Raw genomic sequence first — 22,893 nt, 5'->3', positions numbered from 1 at the left:
GAGTTGAGTGTTTGTATGTTCATCTAAACTAGAATTAGCCCAATAATGTATTGGGCAAGTACTTCACACAGACACTTGCTGTTCAACTACTTTTTAAAATACATTAAACACACACTAGAGATGTTGCCAAGCATCATTTAAGAAGATTCATTTTTTGACGTTAACAACTGAGCTAGACCTGCTTTACCTCCAATAAACGGTCTACTAATCGTAAAGGAAGCATTCAATGATTGTAGTTATATCGATCAGGTAATTTTCTCTCGTCTCAGTTCTGTATTTCTGGCTGATATCCCTGCAGCCGGCTAACTACCTGGCTCAGCGCACGAATCAGTCAAGTTGATACAGCATTGACTCAGTGTTGACAAAGAAACTGCATGTATCTGGCAGGTAATGAAGTGTGAGTTTTCTGACTCACTCGATGTTCAGCTTGTCCTCGTCATGGATGTCTTAACATATTTAGCCGCACCGATTCCAGTCACTGGTCTGACCGTTCTTTCCGCTCTCTTTGTTAACATTTGAGCAGCAGTAAAACCTAAAAGCGTTTATTGCAGAGCACACTGGGAAATATACATCTGCTGTAAACCATCTTTTAACCTCTTAAAAAATATTCAATGTTGTATAGATTTTACTCCTGGCTGAAGAGATACTTGTCCCTGTGTTAAAGTATTTTTATGCTGGCGAATAAGTCAATATGCACTTATATCAACAAATGATCCCTCTCTGAAAGATGCTTCATGTAATAAAAATAATCAAAAGAAGCATCTATGGCTGTAGTGACATTGAACATTTTACTCTTGTACAGTTTATGTCCACTTAACATTAGAATGTATAAGTCCTTTTTTCAAATATTTAGTTGAACAATATTTTTCCACAGTGAGATTATTGTGCAATGTCCAGTGGCAATAACTTCAAAAAACAAGAATTTGGTACACAAGTTTACAATTTAGGCTTTTTTTTAAGCAAGCAAACAAGCTTCTGGCATTATCTGAGTTAATTCAACTGTTCTTGTTGGTATAATTGATTCATTTGAACTGGTTGGTTTTATTTATCTTTTAAACACAGCCCAGAATCTTAATGTAAACACAAATCCAAGCCCAGTTTTGACACAAAGTTTGGGATCATTGTTGCAACACCCACTAACTTGGTACTGGTTGGTCAATGCTTTCAGCTTAAAGTATTAGTTGAGTAATTGTTGAGTTTCTTCCTTGCAACTTATTTCTGCAGAAGGTACAGATAGTGATTATACTTTTTGTTTTCAGTTTCTTGCTTGCATCCACATCTACGTCCTTGCCTTGACATCACCAAGTAAAGTTGCGCCAAAGCTGCAGAAGCTGTATTTATAACTAAACAGCCTGCTGGAGCTGTTCAATGAGATCTATTGTTTAAACTCTGCTCACACTGCAGTGAACTCAGAGGAGACATTAAAGAAACAGTAAATGACATTTGCTCTCATACATCGGCATGTACTTTGTAAATACTGTGATTAAAGGCCATGAATATTGAATTTTAAACAAGGTTATGACATAGTTGAGTTTTCTTAATTATTCCCTGGAAGCAGGTACATAAACATTGTTTTAACATTTAAAAGCTTGAGACTTGGAAAATCTGGAGAAACAAAAGGTAAACTGAAGATGATTTTGTAATAGAGAGACAGTAGAGTAATAGGTTTTTGCTGGGTAGTTAAAGTGGGGGTGTTATGTATTTTCCAGGCACATGGTACCATTTTAAAGCACAGTTAAGTAATTAAGTTACTCCAGCTGTTATGTAAATGCTGCATATGTATAAACTTAAAAATAAACTTAACTTCCCATGCTTTAAAATTGGCCTGTGCCTCTTTAAGAACCTCCTACCCTTCCTGACACTTCCCCCTTCAGGACAGCATCACAACAGTGCTTCTTCGTGCCAACCGTTGATCCCATTTACAACACTTCCTAGGAGTGTTGAAGTTTCATCAGACACACAGTTTCACCAGGTGTTTGCTAATTGCTGCTGCTAGTCTGAAGGAGCTTAATGAGGGAGGGGTGCTCTATAGGTGAGTCCTGGTGTGGACTGAAGCCCCAAGGCGAAGCCTGGGTAAATCAGCAGCACATTGCATGACCACTTTTTACATTACATCCATCCATCCATCCATTTTCTTGCACCCTTGTCCCTTAATGGGGTCGGGAGGGGTGCTGGTGCCCATCTCCAGCTAACGTTCCGGGTGAGAGGCGGGGTTCACCCTGGACAGGTCGYCAGTCTGTCGCAGGGCAACACAGAGACACACAGGACACACAACCATGCACACACACACACACACACACTCACACCTAGAGACAATTTGGAGAGGCCAATTAACCTGACAGTCATGTTTTTGGACTGTGGGAGGAAACCGGAGTACCCGGAGAAAACCACAGGGAGAACATGCAAACTCCATGCAGAAAGACCGGGGCCGGGAATTGAACCCAGAACCTTCTTGCTGCAAGGCAACAGCTCTACCAACTGCGCCACTGTAAATCAGCAGCACATTGCGTGACCACACATTGCATGACCATTTTTTACATTACAACGTAATGTAAAAAATGAAATTAGCACAATACTTCACTTTAAAAACGCTGATCAGTGGATGTTTGTCGAACTGCATCGGCTTAATAGCTTTTAAAATGTCTTATTTTAGAAATTGGTGAAATTAGCTCTTTTTTTCTTCCCAATTTGAAGTCTTCTGAAGTTCATGATATTTTCACATGAGTCGATCTTTATGAAATGGCACAGAGAAGCAGCTGGGTTTGTACCAGGTGTAAACTCCTCTGGGATCCGACTCCTCAGCTGGGGAACCAGAAAGTCCCACAACGTTCATTTCAGCCAGACAGAAAACTTCCCCTGGGGGATTATTGAATTTTAAATGCATGCTATTAATACTATATCAAAATCAAACATTTTAGATAATGCTGATAAAACCAAAAACAGGGAAGCCAGAGTAGTGCATATTACTATGGTCATAGCAAATAGATTGCAGAGGGTTTTTTGGAAGTACAGAAATTAAATGCATCTCAGTAGCTTCAAGTAGTTCAAAAGATGTTAAAGGGAAAATAAATTCATGAAGTTTTAAAAAGTTAAACAAATTGACTATCAGTCACCAGGTCAACAGTTCAGTCATTCATTTTCAGATTGTCATCAGTTCACTTACTGAACACAGACTGAAGTCTGATTTAGTCGTCATTCTCTAAGTGTTGGAGTGAATAGAATAGAGATTCACTTGTTATATTGAAACTATTAATTACTGTGTGTTAACAGGAAACTGGCATATTTACTTTCATTGAACACTACATCGCCAATCATTTAAATCTTGTGGTTCTTGTTGGAGCGAACCCTTTTGGCCTTGACAACCTGGTGGCATTTTGTTATTCTGTATCAACAGTGTAAGTTAGTGATGTCACGCATCATCAGTTTGACCACAACCGTCCTTTGGTGCGTTTGTTCGTCTTTGGTTTCATAAGTTGGTTTCTGTATGACTCACTGCGCTCATGTGCTTCCGACATTGTAGCTCGAGACGTGATGAAGGCAGAAAATCTGCTTTAAACTCGTGAATGTTTAGGAACTTTTCTTCAAATCTGGGTCAGACATTCACTGGGACATAGTTTTGTGGAGTCAGCATTTATATATAATTTTTCTATGGTACAATGAAGAAAAAAAATGCCGTCAGAAGTTTCATATGTCTTCCATCAATTGTATGTAAAAGGATGGCTTCCATTGTTCCAGTGATATTACTGTTTGGCCCAGATTTTGATTAATTGTGACCAGTTCTTGTATTACTAGCTACTGAAGTTTATTCCATCTTTTTTGACAACTGGTTTCAGACTCCCATTAGGTTTAAGATCTGTGAAGCTTCCCTATTAAAGGTTCATTTCAGTGTTTTTTTAAAAAAATCTTTTGTGCAATGTGACAAGCACTGGGAAAATCCAGACCACCAAAACATTGATCCAAATCTTTGTCCACAGCAGTGTTTTTCTGCAAAGGAAACAGACTGCCCTGGATTTGAAGAAACCCTAAATGCAGGATATCTGGATGCTTTTTTTTCTTCTCTAAAAAGGCTGCAGCAAATCCACAGAAAGATTCATCTGGGAAAATAACTTTCACACCAGTCTATTGTTTACTACATTTGGACATCCTGCAGGATTTCATTGGGTTCTTGGCTTTTTTGGGGACAGAAGTGGCTTTTTTTGTAACCTGTGTGTAACCTCATGTGTGAAGCCACATCTTGGATTTTAACCTTGGTTCACATCAGAAGACATTTGAGTTGCAGTCATTTTCTCCAAGATAAAACTGTTTAGACTCTAAAGCTGTTTAGCATTTCCTTAAGTTTTGATTATCCAGCTTTTAAGAGTGCCTTTGCCGTTGCATTTGATTTACGTTTTTACAGGTATGGAAGAATATAATCATTTTATTTTCAGACTTCATTCCCTACCTGATGGTGTAAAAGCTATGCTCAGAAATCTGTCAGTCTGTCTGTTTATCCATCCATTTGTGCACCAGACCTTTCATCTTTTGTTTGCAGCTTCCTTTCTTTTTTCTTTCATTTGTTCCTCCCTTCCTAGCTTTCTCACTTCATTCCTTCTTTCTTCTGTGTTTTATTCTGCAATATGACTTTTGGTTTGTTCTCCCAACCTTCCTTCCTCGCTGCGTTTGCTGCTTCCATGCTAGAATTTAGAGCTCTGTGATTTGAGTCTGGAAAAGGATAAAGGTTTGACATGAGAAATGTGCAGCAAACCTTCATCTTTAGACGTGAACATCCAAACCTGCAGACGTGGAATTTGAATGTTAATATCTTGGGAGACGTGTGAGCTTATTCATATCCTTGGCCTGTTTTTCAACTTGTACTAGAGGAAAATGTATTGCCACCTTTGTCATCTACAGCAGCTTTAGAAGATGATTCAGACAGCAGCACACGCACTTCACCCTTATTTATTGTGCACTACATATTTCTAGTAACATCGCTTCTTTTGATTTACGTTACCATCAGCAGTCAAAGCAGAACTTAAAAGCTAATGTATGGTGCAGCGTAATTCAGGTCATTACAGTTGATGATGGCGTAGTTGGAACAGTAGAGCAAAGAGTGATGGGTCCCATGTGATCTGTTCATAACTGCTCATTGAGCCAGAATAATGTGATTTTCACTCCATTAGGGGATTCAGAGTCCCTTTTGGGATCCGTCAGCAGTTGGAAATACTTCTACTTTTTTATTTCCTTCATCTTGTATAGTCATTTCTTACCCTTCCTCTCACTCTGTACATGTCAGCCAGCAAACATACAGTGAATAATTGCACTAAAAATAGAACCTGGGTAGACTGATTGTGTGATTTTTATTATGAAAAAAATCATATTGTTGCTCAAATATCATTTTTTCTTCTACTGATGGTTTTAAATATACTTTAAAGAACATTATATTTGGGTATGAATATTTTTGCCCATTTTTGTAAAAGCTATAATTCTATGTCATTTTTGTTATCTATAATTATAATTTATAATAATTTTTGGTTGCAGCAAAACTTTATTGTAAAAAAATTTCTGAGGCAAATTTTTGAGTCGTATCAAAACAGAGCAACGTGCTAACGTTAGCCTTGCTGGTGCAAAATGTGAATTTACACATTTTGAATGAGATGTCATTAAAAAGACACAAAACTATTTACATTTCAGATTAAGCACTATTTCATTAGATTTGATAGCATCAGAGCACATTTTACCATTTGGGTAAAATGGTTGGTGGGGGAAAAACGTGGCTGTCTGGAAGAATGAATAGTGATACTTATACTGACAGATTACTCACTTCTTCATTACACATTGTCTTTTTGCATTGATTTTGAGTTGGTGTTGACATGTTTTTAATCAGATATGGTTTGGATCTTTATTAGGACATTTGGTTTGGCTGCAAAAAAACGACAAAATAATTTATTCAGTCATAAATTAAATACAAGATTCTAGAATTTGTGTGTGTTGTTGTGAAACAGCAGAAAGTCTAAATATTTGACAAGCAAAATCTCAATCATAGTGCAATTATTAACTATTGCATCATCAAAGAATAAGGTACTCTTCTATTACAGAAATGATGGATGAGTGAATGTATTTTTGCCCGCAATTTGAAATAATACAAAGTGTTCTTTGTGTGGACTGTGTGTAACCACAGAGTTTGATCGATACCTCTGACAAAACATGTTCTCACTCGTTCTGCAATTCTTCAGTTATGAAATACTTTTTTCAGCTTGTCCTCATAGAACTCATAACATGCTTATAACCCATAAACAACTCATGTAAAGACACTGTAAAATATTAAACTCTTCAATAGTTGTTTATAGCTCTGTCAGAAGGTAATTTAGTGGTAAAGAGATGAATAGATAAGGTCTATTTGGTCTAGATGGAAGACTCTGTTCCCTGTGAAACTTCTATCTGGTGAAGCTAATAATATTTTTTTCCGATTGAGCGTATCTTGTATTTTAAACACCATTTTAGGACTAAAACTGCAGAGAACACCTTCTACCACCCGACCAAAAAGAGACTGTTACATAAGAAGTATTCTTCCACTCATGCAAACGTTAAGTCAAAAGAAAAAAAGAAAAAAAAAACTGTGTATGCACAATTGTTTGGATTTTTTTTTACTGGCTAAAGGAAATCCTGAAGTATGCCTTAAATAACACTCTGTGACCACAGCTCAGCGTTGCCATGAAGACAAAACTTCCTCATCCTTTTCTCTGTTGATGAGGATTATCTGCAGTCATGCATTGACATTTAAGCTGCTCCTCTGCACAATGAAGTTGCAGAAAGTCTAAAAGACAGAGAGATTTGTTGACTCCCCATCAGTGGTTTTCATTTTTTCAGTCTTTGTTCTCCAGGACTACATTAAAAAGACATTAAAACATGACTTTTACCACCATTTCTAAAAGGTTGTTTTAAGCCAAGCTGGTTTACGCTCTCCTCCAGTCAAAACCCTGTTAATTGTATTGGTGTTTAACAAAGAAGTATAAGCAGAGTGCACCACAGCGCAGCAGATCCCTGTGTGCCTCTGGCAGGAGCTGCTGAGTAATGACTGCGCACAGAGATCACAGGGGAAACAGTAAGCAGACGAGTCAAATTTATAATCGTTAACATTGTCAGATAGAGTTTTTAAGTGTGCAAGGTTAAAGGAAGAAAACATTGAAGTCGTAGTCCTGCAGTATATAAAGAGTCAACATCTGATTCTAATTACATGTGAATCTGGAAGGGTCTGAGCGCTCCCCAAAGACAATAAGATCAAGGGTTTCTGCTGGAGAGCAGCACAGGCTATTTTTATCCCGACATCATGGATAATAGATTCCTTTGGTATCAACCAGCTCCATTAGGCCCCACACATTATGGCTAAATGGGATTGTCAGAATGTGCAAAACAGGTGTTAAGAGTCCAGAATGTAAAATGGTGTTGATGCGGTTAAAAAAAACATTATCAACATCCGTCTGCTGGATTCGAGTGGGCGACGCTCTCCTGGGGGATATTCCCTGTTGTATCTCCATAACAAGCAGCGACAGCTACCTTAAGTCAACCCTGCAGAGTAGGTGCTGTGAGTTCGAAAGAGAAAATATTCAGCAGGAACAAACGGAAACCAGGCAGGACAATGTAACGTGCAAGGCCCAACTTGAGAGAATTGAAAATGTGGTGAGCGAGCTGCAGACTCGTTGCAGGAGGTAGCAGGAGGAGCTGCCTAAACCTAATTACAGTGAGCAGAATTGCACACGGAGCTGGATTTTTCTGCTTTACAACCCTATGTTCTTATTCAGCAAGTTCACATGTTTCCCCAGAGTTATTCTTTTCCCCAGTCTATCCTGTTAAATTAGTGCGGTCTTCAAAATGTATTATTTATACTTTTTGTGGTCAGTTTGTCATATGTTTTCTGTAATGGAGTATCAGGGTTCATTTTTCTTAGCTTTTTTTTTTTCCTGGTCCGTTTTATGAAACGTCAAAATTTGATTATAAAGACAACATTTTATTTTTGAGAATAATGACAATTTATGAAACAAAAAAAAGAAAAAAAAAAAACATTGGAACTATTTCATTATTAAATCAAAAAAATTGAGGACCGAAGTGAAAACAGTAGCTTTACAAAAGTCACACTACTGAAGCCGCTGTGTTCTACCAAAGTCGATAATTTTCCAAACTGATAAGAAACGCATCCATAATGACTGGTGAAACTGTTGCCTTACTGATTGTGATTTGGACAATTTGTTCTCAATATGTTGCATTTGGTGTTTTTAAAACTCTCTCTTCCAAACATTTAGGCTCATTTTATCATGAAAAAGTATTTTGACTTTCTTAAATTGTTGCAGTTTTGTCATTTAGACTTTTTTGTTCATCTGTGCAACAAAATTGCAGTGTTTGAAATATTTATCCACATAAACATCCTCCCTACTGTAAGATTATCCAGTAGACAGTCTGTTTTGACTGCAGATAACCAATAAGAGGGGCATATGCTTACAGGTAAAAACGGCTTAAATTCACTAAAATAAACAACTGCATAGATGACAGGAGACACAAACCAGTTTAATTTAACAAACCTGTTTGGCTCACTGACAGCAGTTGTCTTACAAATTAACTGAAAGTGAAAGTAAACTGGAGTTGAGAACAGATGTGTCCACCAGCTGAGCCAAACGCGCCTGATCTCCTGCTTCCTGTTCGGTAATCAGGAAGCATTCAGGCGTGCAAAGATGTAAATCAACCAAATCAAAGTCGACTCTTGAAAGTGATATAACAGAGCTGCACCTTGAAAGAAGTGCCGAGGTCCCGCGGCTGCAAAAACAAGCCCAAAGCATTACCCCTACACTACTGCACTTTACTGTTAGTATGAAGTGTTTGTTCTAATGCAATATACTGATCTTTGGTTTTCTCCTAACATCACACAATACATGACAGCCAGACATCTGTACTTTAGTCACATCTGTCCAAAGAGTCCAATGGTTCATTTGGAGGCTACTTCATAAAATGTATGTTGCCACATTACTATTTAAACAACACCCTCAAAATGTAGTAGTTTTCAAGTGTCTATTGTGCAGAAAATAAAGTAATATAACAAGCTGCTATTAACTGCTTCGTTAATCAGACTTTCTGTACAGGTAGAACCAACACTTGGCTGCACAACAGACATGCTGCTCATAGTTTGCCAAGTGTAGTTTTAAAATGCCATTACCTAGTAAGTGTGATGGATAATGCCCTTTGATTTTGCAGGCCATAAATATCCATGTTTATTATGAATGAAAACGTTTTCCAAACAGGTGAATTGGTCTTTTAGGCAGCTGACTGTGGCTCAAAGGCACAGCACCAGGTGAGGCAGGGACAGAGTTGAGTTTTGTCGTTTCTGTATGTTGCTTATAGGAACCTAATAAAGAAATTTTGGGGTTTTCAAAAGTATATTTTTTAAAACCTTGAAGCACCTTGATAGCAAATATTGGCTGATGCCAATGAAAATGTGTCTCATATCATGAACTAATTTAAACTTGTGTTGTACAGGAATAAAGGGATAAGGACATAAATGATATCTAAAACACTGTAGAGTCCAATTTTAAAGCATCTGGTGACAGTGCTAGGCATGAATTGACTTATTTACAGTATGTCTCTCTCTTTACAGGATGGAAGACAACGAAAAGAAAGAAAGAAGACCGTCTCATTCAGCAGCATGCCCACTGAGAAGAAGATTAGCAGAGTCAGCGACTGCATCAATGCCATGGTAGATGGCTCGGAGCTGAAAAAAGTGCGATCCAATTCACGCGTTTACCACCGCTACTTTCTTCTTGACGCCGACATGCAATCATTGAGGTGGGAGCCAACGAAGAAGGAGTCTGAAAAGGCAAAGATAGACGTGAAGTCCATCAAGGAGGTCCGGACAGGCAAGAATACAGAAACTTTTAGAACTAATGGCACCTATGACCAGATATCAGAGGATTGTGCTTTTTCAATCATCTTTGGGGAGAATTACGAGTCCCTGGACTTGGTGGCAAACACAGCAGATGTAGCCAACATATGGGTGACTGGTCTGAGGTACCTGATCTCTTATGGGAAGCATACCTTGAATATGATCGAGAGCAGCCAGAACAACTTGCGCTCATCTTGGTTAAGCGACCTCTTCGATGAAGACGACGTTAACCACAACAAACAGATAGCAATATGTGCTGCCGTGCAGCTAATAAAGAAACTAAACCCGGGACTTAAAAATGTGAAAATAGAACTAAAGTTCAAGGAGCTCCACAAAGCTCAAGATAAAAGTGGGTCTGATGTGACAAAAGAAGAGTTTGCAGAAGTCTTTCATGACCTTTGCACAAGACCAGAGATTTATTTTCTTTTTGTTCAGTTTTCCAGTAATAAGGAGTTTCTCGATACTAAGGACTTAATGATATTTCTGGAGGCAGAGCAGGGAATGGCTCAGGTCAGTGAAGACACCAGCTTAAATGTCATTCACAAGTATGAACCATCCAAAGAGGGTCGGCTAAAGGGATGGCTCTCTCTTGATGGGTTCTCCAACTATCTTATGTCTGCAGAGTGCCACATATTTGACCCTGAGCACAAATCCATTTGCCAAGACATGACCCAGCCTCTGTCCCACTACTACATCAATGCATCCCACAACACGTATCTGATAGAGGATCAATTCAGAGGTCCTTCAGATGTGACGGGGTACATCCGTGCTCTGAAGATGGGTTGTCGCTGTGTGGAGCTGGACGTATGGGACGGGTCTGATAACGAGCCCGTCATCTATACTGGTCACACAATGACTTCACAGATTGTTTTCCGCAGCGTCATAGATGTCATTAATAAGTATGCCTTTGTTGCCTCCGAGTTTCCTCTGATTTTGTGTTTGGAAAACCATTGCTCTGTAAAGCAGCAGAAAGTCATGTTTCAGCATCTGAAGAAGATCCTTGGAGACAGGATCCACGTAGATTCTCCAAAACTCGAGGACTGTTACCTCCCATCTCCATCTGAGCTGAAAGGAAAGATCCTGCTGAAGGGTAAGAAGTTGGATACAAACTGCACTGCTTCAGAAGGAGAAGTGACGGACGAGGACGAGGGGGCAGAGATGTCTCAGAGGATGAGCATCGAGTCCACAGAGCAGCAGACTAATGCACCCAAAAAGATCCCGCTGCTTAAGGACCTTTCTGATCTGGTGACGCTGTGTAAATCTGTGGAGTTCAAAGACTTTCCAACATCTTTCCAGAAGCAGAAACCCTGGGAGCTCTGCTCTTTCAATGAGGTGTTTGCCACTCGCTGTGCGTGTGATTTCCCTGGGGACTTTGTCAACTACAACAAGAAGTTTCTTGCACGAGTTTACCCGAGCCCAATGCGGATCGACTCTAGCAACATGAATCCACAAGACTTCTGGAAGTGCGGCTGCCAGATTGTAGCCATGAACTATCAGACTCCTGGGCTGATGATGGATTTGAACATCGGCTGGTTCCGTCAGAATGGCAACAGTGGTTACGTTCTCCGACCGGCCATCATGAGGGAGCAGGTCTCATATTTCAGTGCCAACACAAAAGATTCAGTGCCTGGGGTTTCTCCACAGCTCTTGCACATCAAGATAATCAGCGGACAAAATTTCCCCAAACCGAAAGGCTCCGGTGCCAAGGGAGACGTGGTGGACCCATACGTGTACGTGGAAATACACGGCATTCCTGCAGACTGTGCAGAGCAGAGGACTAAAACAGTCCACCAAAATGGGGACTACCCACTATTTGATGAGAGCTTTGAGTTTCAGATAAACCTTCCTGAGCTCGCAATGGTGCGCTTCGTGGTTCTAGACGATGACTATATTGGGGATGAGTTTATTGGCCAGTATACGATCCCCTTTGAGTGTCTCCAACCTGGTTTCCGCCACGTACCGCTGCAGTCTCTGACAGGAGAGTTGCTGCCTCATACTTTGCTTTTTGTCCATGTTGCCATAACCAATCGAAGAGGTGGAGGAAAGCCACACAAAAGGGGATTGTCAGTAAGGAAAGGCAAGAAGAGCAGAGAGTACGCTAGTATGAGAGTGCTGCAGATCAAGGCCGTCGATGAGGTCTTTAAAACAGCCCTGTTGCCACTCAGAGAGGCCACCGACCTCCGAGAAAACATGCAGGTAAGACAACTCAATGAGACTTTTGTGTCTTACCAAGAACTCCCTGGACCTGATGTATGTTCATCATTTAGTCAGATGAACAAGATGATTGACATAAAGGGTTGACAACTTTAAGTAATCTGTCTTGAGCTATATTTTTGTCTATTTCATGTGAATAATTTATGTTTTACCTTTTTTAAACATAATCTTTATGTGTAATTGTATGCATATCTAGTTCAGTCTCATATTTAAAATGCGGAACACTCATGTTTTATTTCCAATTCTATAAAGAACTGATGGTCTGAATGTTTGTCATATAATTCATAATCTTTTGATCATATTATATCCAGAAATGTGTTTATTTTTGGACTTATTTATTCACTTCTCATTCTTTGCATTCAAATCAATATCCCAAGCTTTGAACATAATTATTAAATACATCATCCCAACATGGAAACCACACAGCACTACTGCAAACCTACAAAGACACATCTGCCAAACATCATGACAGTTTACGTCCTAAACTAACAGAGCGGACTAGGAAATCTGTTGTGAAAATTGAGAATTTGTGTCAAATTTTTTAAGTTGATACATTAGCGATTGCCATCTATTCAGTCTGAATAAATATAAGCTATTTTCCAAAGAAGAATGGTCAAAAATGTTTAAAGAAATGGAAAAGTCATGATTTAAAAAGGAGCCGATACTTTCAACCCAAAGCTAGGTTGATTTGGATAGTTTTATTTTCATAATGACGAAATCATTTAAGTACCATCTCTGTATGACATAAATGTGTGAAAAAACAAGCCTTGTATGCATTAGAGTAAAGGATGTAACAGCTCAAAGCATCACTGCAGCATCTTTTCAAGCAGCAAACCAACTTGATATTATTAATAGCATATTAAGAAAATAATCAACCAGTTTAACAGTGCTGGAAATGTTCCCCCTGTGGAAAACCATTTCCTGTTTGGGATCCAGTAGCTTATGTTTAACGGCACCACCACTAATCCTGACTGAATTAAGTTTGTGCAGTTAAATTGGCCCTTATTGGAAATGCTAACGTTAGTTTCTCTTTTGACTGAAGTTTAATTGAAGAAATACAAAAGTATAACCACATAAACATGTTCCCATACAATTTATTAAGAATCTGTATAGGAATGTAAAGCTGGAGGAGAAAAGCGGAGTCGGACGTCCAGCCACAATGTGTTGAGCATCGTGTTTTGTTCCTGCAGGCGTTACATCGGTCTGTACGTTGGGCCTCCTGTTTATATTGCTGCATTGTGCGATAACAAGCCAGCAGCCATGAGACTAACACATCTTGATCGCTCCCTCACAGTTTGTCCCTGCGGTTGTTTATGCTAGGGTTAATTTTGGCCTTTCACAGGAAGCTTAGGGTTTTCGTGGGTGTATGTTTCATTTCCACTTGATGCTTGTGTCAGTTCAGAAGGATTGGGTGCTTTGGAGCAGCTAACAAGTGCCAAAATGAAAGTTCTCACAAGCGACACAGGCGATGACGGCTTCCAGCCTCTCCCTCTGTCACTGAGCTCATCTCTGGAGGCCTGGTTTCAGCTTTTAATGCCTGTGAAATAAAGATTTTACCCTGCAGGAATAAAAGATTACATGTTTTGCATTAGATTTTGCTTTGTTTTCGTAACTAAGCGCATTTAATTTGCAATTTGTCTCAACCTAGAATGCCATAGTGTCCTTTAAGGAGCTCTGCGGCCTTTCAGCCGTGGCCAACCTGAAGCAGTGCATCTTGGCCCTTTCCCCTCGGCTGACAGGACCCGACAACAGCCCGCTCCTGGTGTTTAACCTCTCTGACCCGTACCCCAACCTGGAGCTCCAAGGCCTGCTCCCAGAGGTCCTGAAAAAGGTCGTCACCTCCTACGACATGGTGAGTAATGGTCAGGAAAAACAGCCCATTACATCAGCTCAGACTCACATCCCTGAAGAATTTAGGAGTTTATTAAAATGGAGAAACAAAAATAATTCCCTCTTCTTGTTTGCTCTGCAAGTACCGGAGAAAGAAAAAATGTAATTTGGTTATGTATACATTTCCCAATCAATAGCTTCTTTTCACCTCAGCAAACCAACTTCGACTCTGATTAGATCGATATCTTGACTTTACTTGATATAACAGGGACATGCCGAAGTGATTAGGTAATAGGGTTGGAACTCTGTTAAGTAATACAATCAATGTTGAAAAGTTATGCAACGTGCCACTGAGGCCATTGCAAATATCATTACAGTTAGCAGAACATGTTCTTCTGGCTCATAGTGAGTGAAAAGAACATTAAAACGAACAAAACAGGCAGACAACTAACATCTAATCCAAGCATGTTTACTTTCATAAATTGTCAAGTCTGATTATAATTTTTTTTTAAAGAATTTTAATTCCTGAAATACTTTTATTTATAAGACGTACATCCTGTTCTGGGTATTATGTTTTTCATGCATTAAATATTTCTTTAAAAAACGATGCATTTGCTTTATTGGGTCATAAAACCAACCTAAAACACAACACAGTTCATACAGCGTATTTATTAAACAGTGATGAAGTTTTTCTTAACTCAGTCATAGTGCAGATGTTAACCTGACTGAAATGTTGTGGTGGGACCTTAATGCCTCGTTTACGGGTCGATGTGGTTCGGTAAGCTGGTCCAGAAGATTAAAAAACAAACTACTTTTTGTATAATATTGCATGAAGATGATGTTCCTTCTGCTCTTTTTATTCAATTTACACACTGCTTGCTTTATTCATCTTCTAAAACAAAAACAAATGTTAATTTTCTGTCAGTTTAAGTAAAAGTGTTTAGACGTTTCTCACATGACAATTGGCTGAGAGCAGTTCTGTAGGCAACCGGTAAAATTATGGAACAATTACACAGCAACACAATTAGGTGTTATCTTTACTTGCCTGGGCTATTTTTGCATCACTTTTACTCTTTGGGACTCAACCCTGAGTGCGTTTAAAGAGGAACCATGTTGAAATGACCCAGATGCAGGCCGCTTAAGGTGGCTTGGTTTACTCTTGAATTGAAAGCTTGGGTAATTGGCTTCTGTGGTGACAATACGACTGCTGTTTATGGAAACACGTCAAATAAATTATGGAAGAATTTGAGTGCTGGAAAGTTGGAGGCCCTGGTAATTAGCAGAGATCGGAATTTGACAGTGAAACAACCACTAAGTAAATTATGTATATTTACCCCCAGAAATGTTGAAAAATATGAATTTTGGTTTCAGCGTTTTGCTGATTTGGATTAGAGAAACACTGATAATCATTTTGTGGCCAATTTCTGATCCCTGTTTTTGTAAATATTTGGCTGCAGTCATAAAAAAACAAACAGGGTTTTACAAATGAAATCACTACAGACAGCATGTTAAATTGGCTTTAGCAACTTAAATTAGATATTTAAATTGTTTTAGCAAAAAAGTCTGTGTAAATCTTAGAGAAAAAATTTTCTTCAACTATTTTCTAAAAATCAGCATTTTAAGACTAATGATAGAACAAAGCAACTTTCCTGTAACATGTTTAGCCTTCCTGTTATCTGCTGAAAGTCTTGCTCTCTCCTGCTCTGTCGCAGTCTGAATTAACCACAGATATTTCTCAATATGTTGCGGTTTCCTTTTTACACCTCCATTTAAGCAGCATCTCAATGATTCTTCACTCTTTCACAGAGTCACCACTGAAGACTGTTGTATTCAGTCCAGGCAGTTCTGAGTATGATGCCTTCACTGACCAGAAAAACATCTGATTTTTCAAATTTTGACCCAAATCACCTTACATAATTTGCTTAATGTGCTGTCCTTTATTAAATAAATTGGAATTGAATTAATCAAGCTGAAAATTGTCTATGGGGTAAATAAGTATCCAAAGGAAAAAACAGTTTACATTTTTTTTCCATATTGCCCATTTAATTATTACAATATAATTGAATTTCTAAAGTCTTTAAAGACCTGAATGTTAAACTTTTTGTTCTGTTTGGTTTGAGAGATGGTTTCTTTCCTCATTTCTGTTTTTGAATACAATCTGTTTTAATAGTTTTTAAAGGACAAACATAACAACTCAGCCAAATGGTCTCTGTATTTATGTGCTACAAGGTTTAAACCGAGAAAGTTAGGAAACTTTAAAGCTTTGAGTGTGAGAATTTATTGTAATTTATGTATAGGAACTCTAGTTTTATGTTTTTTGTTTCAGTGTGCCATAGAAACTAGGAGAGCTTTCACACCCCGACTGCTACAAAATCTGATTCTCACTTGTATCCTATTTTCCTTAAAAAAAAAAGAAAAAGAAAGATGCTTACACTCAGTGGGATAGCAGCTCATGGTTCTAAATAATTTGATTAATGTTTATGCTTTTCAGTATTTCACAGCTTGCCTCTTCAGCACCCCTTACTCTTCTGCTTTACACATTGATAAAACATGATGACAGCGGCCAGATTCTTTCAGAGCTGAGAAACGGTAGCGCCATCTGGACCCACTAACAAACATATTCCTGCAAAGCAAGAGTCATGGCAGTGACCGTGAATATTGTTTAATTATTGGCATCGAAGAACGTATGGCTAACAGCAGCAGAGCTTGTTTGCAGATAATTATCCTCTGGAAAACGTATGCTCCAGTTTTACTGGCTGCTAAAGTCACTCACGTTTTTGTTACCTGACCTACGTCTTGCTTGTATCGGCGTTCACCAGTGCAGATCAGAGATTATATACACTCAGAGGTGTTGTAAGATGAGTTTAATATGAAAATTTAAAAAACACTAGACTGGCGTTTTTGAGACATGACTAATGAGGATATTCTGCATTAATTAGTGTTGGGAAATTGTGTCTGCACTGAAATCCACCTCAGACACTGATGCTGCAAAAAGAGCAAACTCTCTCACACCAGCAAGGCGTTTCATCCAACACACTCCCATTTTTCACACCAGTTTCCTTAAACCTGAGAGATTGTTATGCCTGGAAATCCCAATATATCAGTAGTTTCTGATTATTTTTCTCATATTTTGTTAATTTAGCTGTGAAAGAAACGGACCTTGTCCAGAGTCAAACTCAGATTAAATCCTGGAACAGGGTTGGTGGAATAAAAAATATTAAAATAAGTGAAAGGAGTTTCTATTTTGTCGGCAACCATTTTAGAGATACTAATTTACAATCAATGTAAGGCATTTAAATTGAAATCTAGAGGTTTGCCTAACAAGAAAATTATGTTAAAGCCAATGTTCAGACTGAAAAAACATGACCAAATACCCATTTTTCTGTACCCTGAGCCACTATTTTTTTTTTTTAAATTGCTTGAATTTGTAAGATCCAGACTGTGTGTAACATGTTCTATTCGTGTAGAGAAACGCATCACCAAGCTAACATGGAAGTAATTACTGTAACACACATGATCACAGTAGTTAGGAGGTGTTTTTGTGTGTCCAAATATACCCTCATCCACTCTTAACTCAAAAACATGTCTCTTCTATATATATTTGAGGCGCTGCGTGTGCCGTGAAGACGGTAATTTCTTGACCCATCAGGAAGGTAATCACAGCTTCTAAGTGCTGCAGCTGCAGATATACAAGCACTTTGTCATTACGGCTCGCAGAATAACACGGTGATTCATGTTACTGGGCTTGTGCAACTGTCTGCCCCACGCAAAACACCCAGCAGCAGGCCACACGCTGTGGAAACACGCTGTAATATGTATTGAGAAAAGAGGATGATGAGTTTGTTTGTCTTCAGAAAATGTTTTCTTTGTCTCAGCTGATTATCTTTAATGCCAGGTTTAAATTTCTAAACTTTTAATAGGTTAGTGATGTGGCTCTAATTGGTGAGGTGATGCTGAAAACCAGCATTATTAAGTTTTGTTTTTTGGAGTCCAAAGTAGGAACTTGCAGCAGTTTTGTTGTCTGTATATTATAATAACCCCTTGGGTGTGGACTTTGAAACTTTACACACCTTTTACATGCACAATAGGTCATTAGAGAAACAGGAGAAAAAAAATTAAAAAGCCTATTATAACCTTTTTAAATGTGTCTGAGAGGGTAACTAATTAGAGACCAACAAAAGCCACAGCTTTAGTTGATGACAGACTGTTTTTCTTTAACAAGCCACCAGAGGATACAGCTGCTGGTAATTTAGTGTATAGTTTCCATTTTGTAAACGGATCCAAAGAAGGACAGAAAACTATTGGAAAATGTAAATTTAAGTTAGCAAGAGATGAGAAGTACCCTGAATAAAGATTTTTTTTAAACTCTCAAATGTGTATTTCTAGATGATTAATTGGCTGCCTTGAATATCCAAAAGTTTTACTTGTCCACTGAGCATGTTTTGATATGTCCTTTCATTAACAGTGTATAAATAAAAGAGTGTATAAATCCATATTTATACGGTAAAATTCTGGTAACCACGTATGCCGGTATTTGTTTTTAACAGTGTGCCATTGAAATACATAGTTTTGTGCATGCCCTTCTTTTCTTCACAAAGAGCAAAATATGAAAAAAGGCATTTCTCAGGTTAGAATAGATTGTCACAAGAATAAAACAGGAAATACACTTTAATTTACATCTTTGCGTTTTATGTATTCTTTGGGAACAAGATTATTTTGAGTCATTTTGCTCATCAGCAACACTATGATTAGGATTCTTATTAAAATTGGCATTTCTGGACAACTATTTCGTAAGAAGTTTATATTTTGCTATTATATTCGCATGACAGAGTTGGAACATTTAAAATAAATATAGATTGATTAATCATGTAAATTTGGCATGACTCTTTTGGTCGTCCCTAAAGAGCATAAAAATGTGCTGCAGCACCGTATCACTTACACAACACAAATATTTGTATGAAGTCACATGTTTGTGCAGCAGAACCACTTCCTGAATTAAACGCAAAGGAATAGTGGCAGGGAAATTTAGCCTAAGTCTGAAACTGGAGGTATTGCTGATGTCTGGACTTTATTTTACAAAATTAAAAGTAAATATTACATATTTTGTCATTTACCATTTACATGCCTGGGTTCTAGTACTAGGTCTATTCTGAATGTCCCGGTCAGGACTTTCTACCCCGATACCAATCAGAAATGTCATTAAAATCAATTCAGTCGCTGTGGTCCCAACTGTTCTGAACAGTTAACCAGTTTTTCCAGGAAAGCCTCAACATTTTGCTTCAAAACATCACACCGACTCCGAGCCTCTCCCCTCCCATGCATTGGCGTTCCAGAACGACGATGGCTGACATTCAAAACACTAAGCTGGTGCTGGAAGTTTAACTCTCAAAATTTGCAAGTATATCCAGAGAAGAGACTCTGTGCCTCTTTAATAGAAATAGCCAAAGGATGAGTAGTGAAACATCTTAAAGATGGACACTATTATGTTTGCAAGGGATTTAATAAGACCAGTGGCAGTAATGTAAATGCTTATCTACAACAGAAAAGTATTAAACATGCTGGACAGCATAAGCTTTTAAACAATATCTGTTTAAAAATAAGCAACTAGCTGAAACCTCATTACAGCTCCGACCCCCTCCCGAGTACAAGCTGACAAATGTGTGTGTTTGGTTACAAACACACACATTCATAAAAATACTTTTCTTTTCATCCTTTATTTCCTATAAGTTGCACACAATCTTGGCCCAGACAATGGGCAAAAGTACAAAAAAAGTGACGGGACAGAAAAAAGTATTAAAAGTGTTTAAAGGTTTTAAAGTAATGTCTTTGTTACCAAGTTTGATTTTTTTTTGGGGGGGGAAGGGGGGGGATGACAACCCTTGTTGATGAATTAACAGAATAGACAGAAAATGTGTTTATTGTTCAATGTATTTGATTAGAATTTGAAATTTCAGTATTTGACCCAATCAGCAGTTAGAGCCGCCAAGAAAGAGAACATTTGCACATTTCAATCAGATCAGTTGGTACGTGGCCAATTTTTTTCAGTGAAATCCAGTTTTCTACCTGAGCAGCATTGCGTTTTGACACGACCTTGATGGGCTCTTCAGGACTGCACAAGTACATGTTACTATAGTGATACGAAGACAAGCGCTCCTGTATCGGATAGACATTGGAAATGAAGTAACATTTTACTAAAAATGTCATCTTGGGTACCATGTAGGAAGATTGATATCGTATTTTAGCCGTTCCCTCAGATGACTAATAAAAAAAAGAAAGACGCCTCAGGCTTTGTATTTTTCTCCCTGTTACCCAGGTTGCACTTCCTTCTCTAACCTCTTCCTGAAACACTTTTCAGCAGAATATTTTGCTGGCTGCATTCTTGTTTAGAAGAAATTCTTTAATATGTAAATAGATCATCATGAAAGTTGTGACAGTCTGCAGGTCAGCAGAGTCTGTGCACTCAATTAGGGCAGAGCGTTGCACCAGAGGAGCTAAACTTAGCCTCCTTCACAGCTGCTCTGTCACAGATAACATGCTAATGATGTGCAGCAAAGTGACATGTTTGCGTTTTCATCAGTTAACCGTGATGATCAACGTTTCCGTTTAAAGCCAAGCGGAGGGGTTGCCATTTATATTTTTCTCCGTAAAATGAGGAATAGTCACAGCTTGAAGGAAATCAACACAGCCTCATATAAAAAAAAAATCTAATTACTTCTGCTGTGCTTTCCTTTAATTTTGGTTTGCAGAGATGCAGTTAAGCGACCTCGCCCAAAAGACATCCCTGCAATAGCATCTTATTTTCCCGGCCCTCTATAAATGGGAAAAACACCAGGCAACACAATTTACTGCGGGACTTTAGTGTTCACCTCTCTTAAAAGCAGTTATTAAAATTGCTTGATTATTTTTCCTTTCAGATGATCCAGACCAGCAAGACCCTGCTGGAGAGCTCCGACAGCGTGTATGAGAGGATTTTGCAAACTCAGAAAGCAGGTAAAAAAAAATAAATAAATAAAAAAAACTTTGCTAATACATTTTTGTAAATCTATCCAGATTCTGGCTAAAACTAGATTGCTTGACCTTAAAAGAAAAAAACAAAACATTCAGTACCTGGAAGCAACTCAAGCCTTTGTTCCTGTTTGCTCAAGCCAACCAGAGAAACGTTGTAACCTCAAAGAGTTTTATCAAATTTGGCTCAGCTCCGATTCACACACAGTGTGCTAACAAACTGGAGAAAAACAAAAAAAACAGCAAACAGTCAAACTGCTAGCTTGACACTACAGATGGCAGAAATGAGAACTTTCTGCTTCATGACTGTGAGAAACATTTGTCTAAATGTGAACGACTCTTCTGGTCATTTCCTACCTTATGTTCCCAAGTCCAAGAGGTTTGCACACTTTATACCTCGAGGACTTTGTAAATGTGCACTTTTGCAGAAATGAGCAGCATAGTAAAATAAGTGAAATGTTTACGTCGCAGTGGTTAATGAACCCACCACACAGAGTCTCTGGCATGCATGTCGTGACCATAATTTTCATTTTACTTCCTTTGGGCTGTATTAGAGGCTGACCTAGTTGTTTGTGCCGACCTCGATCAGAGGATTACAAAGTAACCTGGTAATAGAGCATGTAGGTGAAGTTTTTTATCTCTGAACCTGTTGTGACATATTGACTTAGTGAGGTCAGGGACAAGGTTTATTCAGTTCAGAGACTTGAGGAAACATGCTGGATGGACATTCCTGCCAGCTGTAATTACAATTTTATTCAAAAGTTGATTAATGTGGGTTTGTGGGTATATTTATACAACAATTTTAACACCTATGTGACTCTTCACAGTGAAATCCAAGTAGCATAGAAGGTTAGATGAGCTTATTATGTGAAATTGACTGAGATCATGTTATAAAGTTATTCCTTCATCAAAACATATCTGGAGTGTTGCTTTGATTCTTTCACGCATGACTGAGAATGGCCTTGCACGGTGCCGCCTATTTCCACAAAGTTCCTCCTTGGGCCTGCAGTCCCCAGTGTCTCCTTCACTCGGCTCCTCCAGACTAGTGTCAGCAGCAGTTAGCATGTGTTGTGATAAGTGTTGGAAAGAGTAGGAGCTTCTTAAAGAGACAGAGGCCAATATCAAGGAATCAAACTGCAAAGCTACATTTCTTTTGTGTTTGACATATGCAGCATTTTCATTACAATTATGCTATAAAATGACACCACGTGCCTGGAAAATATACATTACTGCCCCTTTAATGTTTGAGTAATCTTGTATAAATCATTAGATTGAAAAGATATGACAGAGCATCAATACCATAACTCAGCTTCCTTTTCTTCTTTTGTCTCTGCACTAAGATAACTGCAGATAATCTCTAGCCAAAGTTTTTCTCCTTTTCAGATATTTCCTTTTTTTCCAGGGATTACGTTTGATGGGAATTTTTAAACCTACATCCCGCTGCGATTGTTATTCTCTCTGTATAGCAAAGGTTAAACATTTTATTCTTGCAGCTAGACAGCAACAGCATGTATCAATGCAAAGGAATAAGATTTACTTTCTTTATTGTATGACATTCTGTACATATGGAGTCTAAAAGTACCTGCATCAAAACATAGTTAAATTTCAGAGCCATCATTCTGTAAATATAACCATTAGAAATCTTGTTTTTTTGCAGTTTCCTTTTCAAAGGTCTAAGCTAACAGCAGTGTTACTGATATAATGATATAATCCATAGCTAGACATCAATTACATGGTTATACCACACAGTGATGGCTGTTAAAAACCTAATGGGGTCTGTAAAGCGTGTTGTGGTGCCTGATGGAAAGATAATTTATATAAAATACACAAAGAGCTTGCCATAAATGCTCTATTATAGATCCGTTGGCTTTTGCCGTTTCTATAGAAACCAGATTATAAACAAACCTTCTTCAGGCTTTTATTACCAGCCACAGTTGCGT

The 22,893-nt window shown here is 38.4% G+C and overlaps 1 protein-coding gene across 4 annotated transcripts in view; it reads left to right on the top strand.

Moving 5' to 3' along the window:
* Positions 1-22,893, top strand: part of plcl2 (phospholipase C like 2) — a 48,727-nt gene that overhangs the window by 13,152 nt on the left and 12,682 nt on the right. For all 4 annotated transcript variants that reach the window (XM_008431188.2, XM_008431189.2, XM_008431187.2 and 1 more), the window contains 3 exons: positions 9,620-12,100; positions 13,767-13,970; positions 20,863-20,938. In XM_008431188.2, coding sequence (XP_008429410.1) covers positions 9,620-12,100; positions 13,767-13,970; positions 20,863-20,938 — 2,761 coding nt within the window. The remainder of the gene's footprint in view (positions 1-9,619; positions 12,101-13,766; positions 13,971-20,862; positions 20,939-22,893) is intronic.

This window comes from Poecilia reticulata, linkage group LG16 (genome assembly GCF_000633615.1).
Source record: "Poecilia reticulata strain Guanapo linkage group LG16, Guppy_female_1.0+MT, whole genome shotgun sequence".
Lineage (NCBI taxonomy): Eukaryota > Metazoa > Chordata > Actinopteri > Cyprinodontiformes > Poeciliidae > Poecilia > Poecilia reticulata.
Note: the sequence above shows the minus strand (reverse complement) of the source record. Positions and strands in the feature narration are given on the sequence as shown.